Source organism: Pipistrellus kuhlii, unplaced genomic scaffold (assembly GCF_014108245.1).
Source record: "Pipistrellus kuhlii isolate mPipKuh1 unplaced genomic scaffold, mPipKuh1.p scaffold_m20_p_5, whole genome shotgun sequence".
In the NCBI taxonomy this organism is placed as follows: Eukaryota; Metazoa; Chordata; class Mammalia; order Chiroptera; family Vespertilionidae; genus Pipistrellus; species Pipistrellus kuhlii.
Window position 1 is genome coordinate 43,306,862 of NW_023425551.1, and position 13,249 is coordinate 43,320,110.

Here is a 13,249-nt window from a genome sequence, read left to right on the forward strand (position 1 = left end):
ATTGTACTTTTATTTAGTCATGGGTTGCTTTCAAAATTAACAAGTACTTGAGATCATTTTACTTCATGGTAAAAGGTACTTAAGGGAATCATATTCTAACTAAAGTGGTAACATTTTACACACATATTGCTGAGCTGTGATTATATTAAATGTTTGAGGGAATCAGGAAAATTTAGGCAAATGGTAGTACAATCTTAATCCAGGTCTTAGGGGGTAAACACATACACATACACCCATAAATACTCACACAGTGGGCAATACAGCCAGTACTATACAAGATGAGAGAGAGACTAGGAGAAAATAATAGTTTCAGTGGTTCTCAATCAGGGTGAATTTGCCCCCCTCTCGTCATCATAGGGCACATTTGGCAATGTCTGGAAACATTTTTGGTTGTCGCAGTTGGCAGGTGCTGCTGACATATAGTAGACAGAAGCTAGGGAATCCTGCTAAACATCAACACTGTACCGGACAGCCTACCACAGCCAAGAATTGTCCAGCCTAAAATGTCAACAATGCCAGTGCTAAGAAACCCTGGTTAGAGAGGCATCTTGCTCCTCTTTTCTACTTTTTGTTCTTTTATACTACCATGTGTAATATAGATATGCACATATCAAGGAACCATTAAAAATGTAAAATAAGTGAGTTTCTAAATTAGCATTTAGTTGTAAAAAAATTTAGAATCAATCTAAATTTACTAAGAACACACCCAGTAATGTTCATTTTTAATGATAGGTATTTTATTTATTTTTACATTCATATTTCTAAATTATGACTTAAAACTTAATATTGGAGCAACAAGTATTTGTTGATTGTAATCTTTTTCTGCTTTGTCTGAACTATTTGCCATATGGTTTCTGCTATGGTTATGCTAATTAAATACATTGCTTAATATTGCTTGCTTTGACTCATGCTATAGCTTAAAGATTTTTCATTTTATGGCATTTGTGAACTGTCAGCTCTTCTCTACCCTATTTCCTTAAAAGTTTTTACTTCCCTTTTCTCTTACCTCCACCTAGGTTAGAGTTTGTTTTTGTTGTTATTGCAATGGTGATGTAATGATTTTTAGACACATGTGCTGGGTGATTCCCTAGATTCGCAAATGTTGCTTATCTGAAAAAAGAATTCCAGACACTTTTACAAGCCTATCTCATGTAAGCTAATTTTAGAATGATTGTGTTGAATAAAATGTGCCTAAAATTGCTTATTAGTCATGGTATTGGAGATCTTTTTTTGTCTTCCAAAAACAGGAATAGTTAAAAGTTTTCATAAAAGTATCTTAGTGTACCTGATTCAATAAGTGTGCAGTTTATTGCTTTGTTAGTTTGTAATCAAAAGTTAGAACTGGGATAAAATGAAATTTGAAGTTTATGTTTGAGTTATAATTATATAAAGAATTCTAAAACACTTTTTAAGGGTGGCTAAACATTTGAGTTTTTGTATTCACTACACATTATTGCATCAGACATTATTATATGATCCTTTTAGTTTATGTGTAAAGTAGTAATGGGGTCTAATGGATTAATATGCTAAATTATATTGCTGATTGGTTAAAATAAGATACTTAGGGTATGGAAGTGTAAATTTTAAGAATGAATTCTGCCTGCTGATCAGGTCACAGCTATTAGAGTACATGTTCCTGGGGCTGCCCACAATTGAGAAATTGCATAATATAGCTTTCAGAGTCAAAAGAATTTCGAGTATTGTGTCAGCTGTTACTCATAATATTTTGGGGTTTCCTTTTAGACAGCTGATCTCTCATCCCAAATAAAAGTGCTGAGTGAAGCTCATGCTTAATTCATTCTCTTTTGTTGAAGGCTTAAATTTGTAGAATTCTTTCATGAACTGATTTTTAAGTTATTACAGCACTGAAGTTCCTAAAGCAGGATTAACTCAATAGCCCATTTAAACAAGCTGTATATTTGAGAACAGAATGAGAGTCATTCATCTCCAGTAGGAAATTAACGAGTTGTTGTTCACAACCAGTACATTACCTGATTCTGACAAAGACTAATGGGCTTAAGTAAGTGTGACTGGGTTTAATAAATTTTAAGCCTAAGCATCCTTTTAGGCCCTGAAATGAAGAAGGTACTGTTGTTGGTTAAAGTCAGTCGTGTCTTACAACCTGATAGCTGTCTTGCTGTAGAAGCTGTAACGTAAGGCCCTTGAAATAGATGCCGTCATCAGCCCCACCTCCCAAGCATTCATCTATTTAAATACATGACAGAAGATGGTGGGAGAGAGTTCAGCAGCTACTCGTGTGGTAGGAGTGGTTATTGTATTAGGACATGCTTTGTTGTCTGCCGGCAACTTTTGAGTTAAAACATTCCAGCTGTTTCTCTTCCCTTTTTTTTTTTTTTTTTTTTTTTAACACTTTTCTCTCTTTATTTTTTTAAATAATAAATTCAGTTTTTTTCTCACAAACATTTTGTATAGATTCAAGGAGCAACAAATTTGAACTTCCTACTGTAGCGATTAAATCCTTATTGTATGTCTGAATAGATTTTGGTATTTTACTTTTTTTATTTTTTAAAAGGCAACGGACAGCCAAGACGTAGATCCATCCAAGACTTGACTGTTACTGGAACAGAACCTGGTCAGGTAAGACTTAACATTCAAATTCTCAGTCTCTGAAGGATAATAATGGGCAGAAATAAAGAATTAACTATTTATACTCTGCCAAATTATTTTATGAGTTGACCTAAAATTGTGATAGAGAAGTTTATTTATACATGAATTAAGTTCTTAGAAAAAAAAATCTAGGTGCCATTATTAATTAAACTTGAAGTATAATTTAGGAAATAGCACTCTGCATGTTATGTGGTTTTTGTGAATGCTTTAATAAGGAAGTATTTAATCTTATAATTTAGTAATTTAATAATTATCATTGTCCTCTAAAGAAAATCATGAAATACTTCCCCAATAAGATGTCATTCCTCTGAAATCACATAGAACACTGACATATGTAGAGGACTCTTAACATCTTTTAATTTGTCATATTGACTGAATTTATAGTTTTATGAAATACTAAGTTAAAATAATATTTACTAAGCAAGTAGATAAACTGTAGAATAGCTTCTATCCCAGTGGTTAAGATTTTTATTCTTCATCTTTATATTTCTGGATGCTTTGCTAAATTCCTCTTATCCCTTTATCATTGCTTTTTTGTAGATGATCCAGACAGTGCTATAATTAAGCCATTACTGACTAGTACAGAGTTTTAACCCCCCCTCCAAGTATATAAAAGTTGCAGCTTAATCATTGTTTTTTACTTCTTATTCAGATTGATAAACTTGATGTATATAACATATATATCATATTCTTAATATGAATGAGAACTAATTATGAGGTGTTTGTTGATTCTTTTTTTCAGTTGTGCTGAAAAAAGTAAATTTTGTGAGTACAGCATCCATCTGAATTAATGAAAATATCACATAATGGTCCATATTCATATAAAATTATAGGATTATATATTATAAACAATGTGATTTAATTTATGGTTAAATGTATTAGTACTTTTGTCCTAGAAAGGTATTTCATTTTTATAACATACTTTTAATTTTGGAGATTCTTTATAGTTGTTAATAAAAATTTGAAAGCCTTTATTGCCATCAACTTAGCTAACAAAAATCACTTGTGATATTTAAATTATAAATATCCTTGATCTTCATTTATATCTGGAAATATTTTTATTTCTCACAATACCTATACATATATTCATATATACAGATATATACATACACAGATAAAATATGTATACAGATATTAATTTATTTATTTTATTATATTAAGTCACTCTAAATCTTGATTTTATTTATTTAATAGCAGCTTTTTTCAATATATTTGTTTTTGTGAGACTCCAGAACTTATGAATGAAGTATTCCACTTTTCTCCCCCTCAAATACTTAAAGTATTAATGATGGCATTTAGTAACAGATAGTTTAACATCTGGTATTTGCTTTGATTCTTTACAGGCTTGATGAGTTCAACTTTTTTAACTGTTTACTATTGCTGTTGATATTCCAGTTATGAGAAACTCTAGCCAAGTGTTCTCCTGTTGACTAGGAATGAGAAACTTGCCCTAGACAGTTCAGGAGCATCTGCTAGAACAAGTGCTTTTCTATGTCCTCTAATAAAGGCCTTGCTATAATTCAGCACTGACCTCACCACACCAAGCCTTGCTTATTTCCTCACAAGTTCTGTGTTACTTGAGATTACGATTATTTCTCCTTTCATTACTTATTTCCTCACAAGTTCTGTGTTACTTGAGATTACGATTATTGTTCCTTTCGTTACTTATTTCCTCACAAGTTCTGTGTTACTTCAGATTATGATTGCTATGCTTTTTATTTACAATATCTTCAAGTAGGAAAACACTGGAACTGAGGCAGACCATGATTGTGGGACAGTCATTTGCATGAGTTGTCATGGATTACCCCAAGAGAGCTGGAGTGAAGGGAGTGTGACATAGCAGTAAAATGTGTTCTAAAATAGGTGATATATACCATTGTATAGCCAGTTTTTAAAACTGATTCACTCTTTTAAAATTACTGAAGTATTCAAAACTTAAAATGCTTAATATCCAGTTTGGGATGAGAATGGCAAACAGTAAGCCTAATTTACTATGAAAACATGTTCCCCTAAAGCTGTTATGATAATTGACCATTAAATAATTTATATTACTTATGAAAATAACTCATCATTTGAAGAAGAGAAGTATGCATAATATGGATTTTTAAAATTGAAGATATAATTCTTTTCAAAGTCTGGCTAAGCAATTAATGATTAAACATATACACCTGGTTTGCTTGTTTGGTTTCCGTTAAGACCATGGTGATTGATGAGGAAAATAATTTGCCCACCTAGTACAATCATCAGAGGAAGAGAGAACTTACTAATGAAGTTTAACATTATATCTTATAGAGCAGTGTTTCCCAAAGTGTGGTACACGTACTCCCAGGGGTACGCGTTGCACCGGAGTTTGGTGGGGATATGCATTGCACTGTGCTTAGCTGCGCCTAATTCTATGTTCTTGTGAGTATGAGGGGTATTCAGCGTTACGAAAATTTTAGAAGGGGTGTCAAAAGTTTGGGAAACACTGTTATAGAGGAAGGTAAAAAGTTTGGGAAACACTGTTATAGAGGAAGGTAAAATGATCAGAGTCTATATTTTAGCTCTTGGTTCAAGACTGATCTTAATAAGATCATTTCGACTTTCCATCTATAATAAAATTAAATTGGTTGTTTTTATACTGCCACTTTTTTTGAGAGGTATAGTGAACCAAGCAAGCTTCTTTATTAAAAGTAGTTGTGTATTTTTGTAGACTCAGTTTTAAGTTAATAATTCAGGAAGCTTATAAAGCACATGTAATAGGTGATATTTCAAAGTATCTGGCCTCCTAGATACTTTAAAAAGATACTGAGAAAAAGCAGCCACTGATAACCAGGAATTGATCTGACACTGAGGCTTCAGTGTTGTTAAAATATAAACAGTTTCTCAGAACACCAGTAGACAAAGTTATGTTGAGACCGTGATGAGATGAGATGAGACAAAACAAGACCATTTTGAAATGTTGTCTAAGCATAGACAAAAACAAGGTTACTGTGTCGCCCACAAAATGCCTAACTGCCTTCTCCCAGCTGATATGGGGGTGCTGCTGCTTGTCCATTTGTTGTTTTAGCCTCACTCTGGTCGGTCTTTTCTGTAGTATTGTCCCTGCTTTGTGACAGTAGCCAATCTAGAACGAACCCCTCCTTCCTTGGAGCTTCCCCAAATCACAAAACAAAATTCCAAATCCTGTAATGAGCTCTTTATAAAGCTCTCTTACTGAGACACTCCACAGTGCCCCATGGTGAGCTTTCTTGTTCTCTTCAACAAAAATTAAACCCAACTTCTACTCCAGGTGTGTTCCTTTTGGTCTTTGGCTGCATGCAGGGGGAAGGGGGGGGGGGGGGGTCTATACTACCAAGAAGGCTCAGTCCCCAATGAGCATATTTGAGCAGATTCTTTTTTTTTTTTCTTATTGTCTGAAGTTTTACATGTCTCCTTTTTCTCCAATTGCCTCTCCCCCCCCAGCCATTCCCACCCCAGGCAAGCCCCCGCCATCCCAGTGTCTGCCCATTGGTTAGCTAATATGCAAGCAAACAAGTCCTTTAGTTGCTCTCTAACTCCCCCCTCCCCTACCATTTGTCCCTGGATCTATTCTTATTCATCAAATTATGTTGATTGTTATATTCCATATATGAGTGAGATCATGTGATATTTATCTTTCTCCAACTGGCTTATTTCGCTTAGCATAATGCTCTCCAGTTCCATCCATGCTATTGCAAGTGGTAAAAGTTACTTCTTTTTTATAGCAGCATAGTATTCTATTGTGTAGATGTACCAAAGTTTTTTAATCCACTCATCTGCTGAGGGCACTTAGGCTGTTTCCAAATCTTAGCTATTATAAAATGTGCTATCATGAACATAGGGGTGCATATATTCTTACTGATTAATGTTTCAGGTTTCTTGGGATATAGTTTGAGCATATCTTATCCCCAGATCACTTAAAAGCTATAACAATAACAGGTGCCATTTATTTGTGTACCAACTTTGTGCCAGTCAGGCCTTTAATATATTTATTTAATCTAACCCTATAAATTTATATTGCTTATTTTCCTCATTTTGTGGCTTGAAAAACTGAGGGTTAGAGAAACTTACCCAAGTCTCTTAACTTCCCTTACACCATTAGTAACTGCTATCACCAAGTTTTGTTTTTTATCTTTTAATATATTTTTATTGATTTCAGAGAGGGTAGGAGAGGGAGAAAGATATCAACAATGAGAGCGAAGCATTGATCAACTGCCTCCTGCACCCCCCACACTGGGGATCAAGCCTGCAAGCCGGACATGTGCCCTGACTAGGAATCGAACCTCGATTTCCTGGTTCATAGGTCCATGTTTAACCATTGAGCCATGCTTTAAATCCAGATCTGAATCCAAAGCACCCAAACTCTACACAGCATCATTGTGTATATAAAACTGAATGGTACACATGCTAAAGTAATCCTAAATTTCTTTAATGTCAAGTTTTTGGGCTTCTGATAGTCTACATTGTTATTAATTATTTAAAGAGTCATCAGTAATGTTGAATGTTCATTGTATCATATGATTGAACAAGGCTAACACACCTTGATAAAAAATTTCTACAGATGACTGCACAAGTTTATGTCTTATACATCTGGGTGAGCCTTTCTGTGTTTCACTAAAATTATACATTCTCATGTATACCTGCCTACCCTTTTTGAGAATGTATATAATATAGATCTATTTTCAAGATTTCTTTTGGTGGAGGCTGATGTCAGTAAAAATCACAATTGGAAGACTATGCAATTATGATTATTAAGAAAGCTAGACATACTATATTTTTGTAGGGAGTTCAGAATCTACTTTTACTAGTCAGATATGTGACTTTGGGCAAGATGCTTTGTTTTCCTAAACTTTAGCAACATCATCTCCCAGTGGGGACCATAATACCCATACCTCATGGTTCTTATAACATATGAAAGTACCAGACACACAGTAGATGCTTAATACATGTTGTATGCCTGCTCCCCAGAGTGTGCCTTCCAGGACTCGCTTACTTCTTCCTTATTCTCACTGTAGTGTATTACTATCCAGAAGTAAAGCAAAAAAGCACTTGGAAAGAAGTAAAACTTGCTGTCATTCTGTTCATAAGAGAAGCTTCTATAAAGGACAGTGGAAAATATTAAGGCCTTTAATCACATATCCAGAGATGTAGTATCATACATTGTTTTTATTTATTTAAGGGATATAATTTATCTCCATCTTCAACTGCACCCTTCTTTGGTATAAATATTTTCTTTCTTTTTCTTTTTTCTTTCTTTTTTTTCTTTTTTAATAAATTTTATTGATTTTACACAGAGAGGAATTGAGAGGGATAGAGAGTTAGAAACGTCGATGAGAGAGAAACATCGACCAGCTGCCTCCTGCACACCCCCCACTGGGGATGTGCCAGCAACCAATGTACATGCCCTTGACCGGAATCGAACCCGGGACCCTTCAGTCCCCAGGCCGAAGCTCTTCCACTGAGCCAAACCAGCTTCGGCTGGTATAAAATTTTCTATGAAAATTCTAAATCAGAAGCTTACATAATAGTTTTAAATAATTATTGGTTCATAGAAATTTTGTATCTTTATATTAGAGAATTTAAAGACCATATAAGAATAAAATTCTAAAATTTTCTTATTGTGCACTATTGTGAAACCAGAATTAGATTGAACCTGTACCTTCAGATTAGAAAAAAATGTTTTCAGTACACACTGCCGTGTATGGATTTAATTGAATTATCTGTAACTGTCATACTAGAAGTGCCCTTAAAAATCCAAATTACCAACTGGGGTCTATTTCTTTTTAATATTTATGTCATTCAAGTGTTTCTTTAGCAAGAATATCATATAAATTGACATATAATCTCTGTGTTTTGTGCTTGTATAATTTTAGCAACTGAGATTTCTGAGGGTTTTAAATAACTTTAAAATGTCAGTCTAAATAGTTGCACTGGCCATAAATTCTTGCCTCATGAAAATATTTTCCCAGTCTTTCAGGTGAGACATAAAAAGAAGCAAAGCTTTATTTTTGTCTGTAAAATAACACCCAATTTCTTTTTATAAATGTAGAGATAAAGTTCTGGTCCAACTCCAATTCTTATTCATGTCTATTGATGGTAATTTGCCCTTGTGGTTTAAATTTGGCTTAGTTTTCTTTTGCTGCCTTAAATTGCTATGTGGGTATTTCTGTTTTTCATACCTACTTTCATATCCAGTTCTTATCGTAATTCAGGTTTCTCTATATCTCTTAAATTTTGCAGTTCATATAAGCATAAAATAAAGTATCGGTCTAGTAATAATTAATGTCGTTTTTTAACATTCGTTTAAAATCTTGCTTGGCGTTGACTTGTATTGACATAACCTTCAAACACGTGGTATCTACAGAACGTGTGAAGTGCAATTAACAAGTTTTGCTTGAAAAAGTTTGTGTTTGGTTTGGTTTTTGTTGCAAAACTAGGGCTAAGAAGATGGCGGATGAAGAGCATATTCGGCACTGCATGCTTTACGAGTTCCAATTAGGAAGAAAAGCAAGTGAGGCTGCAAAAAACATCTGTAGTGCTCTTCGTCAAGATGCAGTTAGCGCCAGAAAATGCCAGCGTTGGTTTGAGAAATTTCGCGAGGGAAATTTTTCGTTAGATGACAAGAGTGGTCGAGGCCGTGTGTCCAATTTTGATCAAGAAGCTCTTCAAGCTCTTTTGGTGCAAAATCCTCAAATTACCCAACAAGAGCTTGCGACCACTTTAAATTGTTCACAAAAAACAATTTCCAATCAATTGCGTGCACTTGGCAAAGTCCAAAAGTTTGGAAAATGGGTTCCTCATGAGTTGACCGACAACAACCGTAATCAAAGAGTCACAATTTGCAGTTGGCTCCTCTCTCGTCAAAACCGTTTGCCGTTTTTAGAGCAAATTGTTACCGGAGATGAACAATGGGTGCTGTATGTTAATTTGAAAAGGCGGCCTCAATGGTTGGACAAAAATGAGGCTCCGCAGCCCACGCCAAAACCTGACTTGCATGCGAAAAAAGTGATGTTGTGTGTTTGGTGGAATTTTAAAGGAATTCTTCATTATGAACTTTTACCATCTAACCAAACCATTACAAGTGCAGTGTATAGTGCCCAATTGGAAAGGTTAGCCCAAGCTTTAAGAGAAAAAGAACCCGCGCTGATTAATCGGAAGGGCGTAATTCTTCACCACGATAACGCACGACCGCATACTGCAAGAATCACTGCTGAAAAACTGTGCCAGTTGGAATGGGAAGTTCTCCCTCAACCTGCATATTCTCCTGATATTGCCCCTTCCGATTACCATTTGTTTCGTTTTTTGCAAAACTTTCTTCTTGGAAAAAAATTTAATAATGAAGAATGCCTCAAAAATGCATTGACCGAATTTTTTGCATCAAAATCACAAGAATTTTACAACAGAGGGATTAAAATGCTTCCTGAGCATTGGGCACAAGTAGTAGAAAACAACGGCAACTATATTATTGATTAAATTTTGTTGTATTGTTTAAATAAATTCGATTTAAAAAAGTATTAGAAAACGACATTAATTATTACTAGACCTAATAATTGCAATGTCTTCAAGGAGCAACCTAAATAACTTAATAGTTTGAGAACATCATGGCCATTGTAATTTTACCAGTGTTTTTTTTTTTAAAAAAAACAGCTACTATAAAATAAGACATCTTCCATATCAAGTTGTAATCACTAACACAAATTGAGCCCACAAACTAGATTTTTTAAAGATTGTCAGGTATTACCTATACCTCTTATTATGCCTTTTTTCAGGTTTTCAAAAAATACAGTTATGGCTTGTCCTATGTAATAAAAGAATAGTATGCAAATTGACCATATCTCAGCTACACCCACAAGTCAATCAGGAGCAAATATGCAGATAAACCCAACCAAGATGGCTGTGGCCATGGAGAACAGGAGGGAGGCTTGGGTTTCCCTGGCAATGGAGGAAGCCAAGCTTTCCACCTGCCCTTGCCAGCCTAGGCCTCCACTCAGTGCTACAAAGTTTCAGTGATAGAAGATAAATCCAAACAAATGGTGGCAGCCACAGAGCTGGAGAGAGCCAGGAGGCTAGGGTTTCCCCCAGTTATGGAGGAAGCCAAGCTTCTGCAGGTCTGGTTGGCCTAGGCCTCCAATCCAGGCAATAAAGTTTCAATTATAGAAGATAAATAAATCCCAACAAATGGCAGCCGCCACAGAGTGAGAAGAAGGCTTGGCTCCGCTCAAGGCTACAAAGTTTCAATTGTAGAAGATAAATCCCAGATACCAGAGCTTCCACGTGGGTCACTGGGGACGTGGCTGGTCTGCAAACAGCCCTCTCTCAGGCCACCCCACGCCCCAAGGGAACCTCCACCCTGATCTGGGACACCCTTCAGGGCCAACCAGCTATCCCTCACCTATGCACCACGCCTCAATCCTATCTAATAAAAGAGTAATATGCAGATTGACCATCACTCTAACACACAATATGGCTGCCCCCATGTGGTCAAAGATCCTTCCCTCATGTGGACACAAGATGGCCAGCAGGGGAGGGCAGTTGGGAAGGACCAAACCTGCAAGGGAGGGTAGTTGGCAGTGATCAAGCCTGCAGGGGAGGGCAGTTAGGGGTGACCAGGCTGGCAGAGGAGAGAAATTGGGGGTGATTGGGCCTCTAGGGAAAGGCAGTTGGGGGTGACTTGGCCTACAGGGGAAGGAAGGCATTTAGGGGCAAACAGGCTGGCAGGGGAGCAGTTAGGCATCTATCAGGCTGGCAGGGGAGTGGTTAGGGGGTGATCAGGTTGGCAGGCAGAAGCAGTTAGGGGCAATCAGGAAAACAGGGAGGTGAGCAGTTGGGAGCCAGCAGTCCTGGATTGTGAAAGGGATGTCTTACTGCCAGTTTAGGCCTGATCTTACTTGGATCTGGCCTAAACAGGCAAACAGACATCCCTCGAGGGGTCCCAGATTGGAGTGGATGCAGGTTGGGTGAGGGACCACACCCTTCCCCCATGCTCGAATTTCATGCACCAGACCTCTAGTTTTAAAATATTTCTTTAGTTTTTTTTTACATAAACATATGAATACTATATTATTCATTGAGATAACCGGTTCCTCGAAATCTGAAGACTTTTGAGGGATTTATATGTAGCTCATTAGAGCTTTTCTTGAAGCTTTAAAGAAATACTAGTTTTGAAAATTGACAAAAATATTAGCTTTTTTTTTTTTTTTTTAGTTTTTTTTTTTTTTTTTTTTTTTTTTTTTTTTTTTTTTTATAGCTGTAGGAAATCTCAAGTAGGAAAAAGATGGCTGCACATGAGGTGAATAGAAATAAGTAACAATGAATTCTGTTGGGAAAGATAATAAACTTGAGGAATACTATAATTCATAGGTCCAAATAGGATTATTTGTGTTAATATGACAGAGTTTCAAAATATGCAAAATAGATTTTAATATACAAAATCTATTCTTATACTTTATAAACCTAATTATTACTTGTATCTTACTTAATATCTCATAACTGATACTGAGTCTCACATGCCATAAATATTTATATTTATTTTAAAATATTAAAACAATATAAAATTAAATTGACTGTGAAACCCTCCTTTGCTAGCATTTTTAAAAAATGTTTTACAGTACAAATTACAGTATAACTATGGTCAAATCATTGTACTCTTTTTAAATCACAAGACTTGCTTTCAGTAAAAGAGGTTAAAAAGACTTAGCAATAATGTCATAACATCTGTACTTGTACCAGGGGTAACAGCAATCTAAAAATAAGAGATATATTTCATCACTGGTTCTCTTTGGTGTGTATTCTTAGTCTTCTGATGTGTGAAAGGTAAATAAGCCTAGGCAGTAGTCTTATTTCTGAGTGCTAACAGCTTATCATTTTATCCAGTGAGTATTGATTGTGTGGTTGTTGTATAGTCAATAATTTTCTGAATCCTGGGGACTATAATACAAAAGTACCCATGATCTCTGCCCTTGGGCGATTTTTATGCTTTTTCAAAATCACAAACTTTGAAAGTCTAAGCATTTCTGACTAAAGTTGAAGTTTATGTAGGACAGACTATGAATACTGCAAAAATTTGAGGAGCAAAATGTCTTTATGATAGGGTTTAGTCACTGAATATGTTTTATGTAAGAACTGTGATTTTTTTATCTAGAGAGGGAATTGTTAGGTGCTACAAATCTATTCATACATACCTATCTTTATATCAAGCCACTTCAAGTACCTTATTTCATTTGATTTTTCACAACCTGATGAGGTAGGTAATACTGTCTTCATTTTACTATCGTCTTAGAGGTTAAAGAACTTAGCTAAAGTCACAGGGCTCTAGATGGCAGACCAGAGACTCAAACTCTGTATTATCTCCAAGGCCTGACTTCTAACTATTGCTATTTATCTACTCTTGATAAATGAAGAGTCTACTTCTCAGAGAGGCTGTTACTTGTTTCAGTTTACACAGCTATAAATAGCAGAACTGAGATTTAAACCCAGGCCTCCCAAGTATTAGACTAAATCAGCAAGAATTTTTAAAATATATAGTACCTGATTATTTAGTCAGGGGCACTGACCTCTTTTTTTTTTAGATTGTCAAATTAAAAAATAATAACCAACACAATAATGACTATCAGGTGTGAAT

At 35.5% G+C, this 13,249-nt stretch overlaps 1 protein-coding gene across 6 annotated transcripts in view; it reads left to right on the forward strand.

Annotated features, from left to right (window-relative positions):
* The window catches only part of MAP3K7 (mitogen-activated protein kinase kinase kinase 7), a 65,521-nt gene that overhangs the window by 36,844 nt on the left and 15,428 nt on the right, over positions 1–13,249 (forward strand). For 5 of the 6 annotated variants that reach the window (XM_036413805.2, XM_036413806.2, XM_036413807.2 and 2 more), the window contains one exon: positions 2,534–2,598. In XM_036413805.2, the coding sequence (XP_036269698.1) occupies positions 2,534–2,598 (65 nt within the window). Of the gene's footprint in view, positions 1–2,533; positions 2,599–3,370; positions 3,394–13,249 lie in introns of those variants that run through there. The other variant, XM_045572587.1, reaches the window with a different exon arrangement.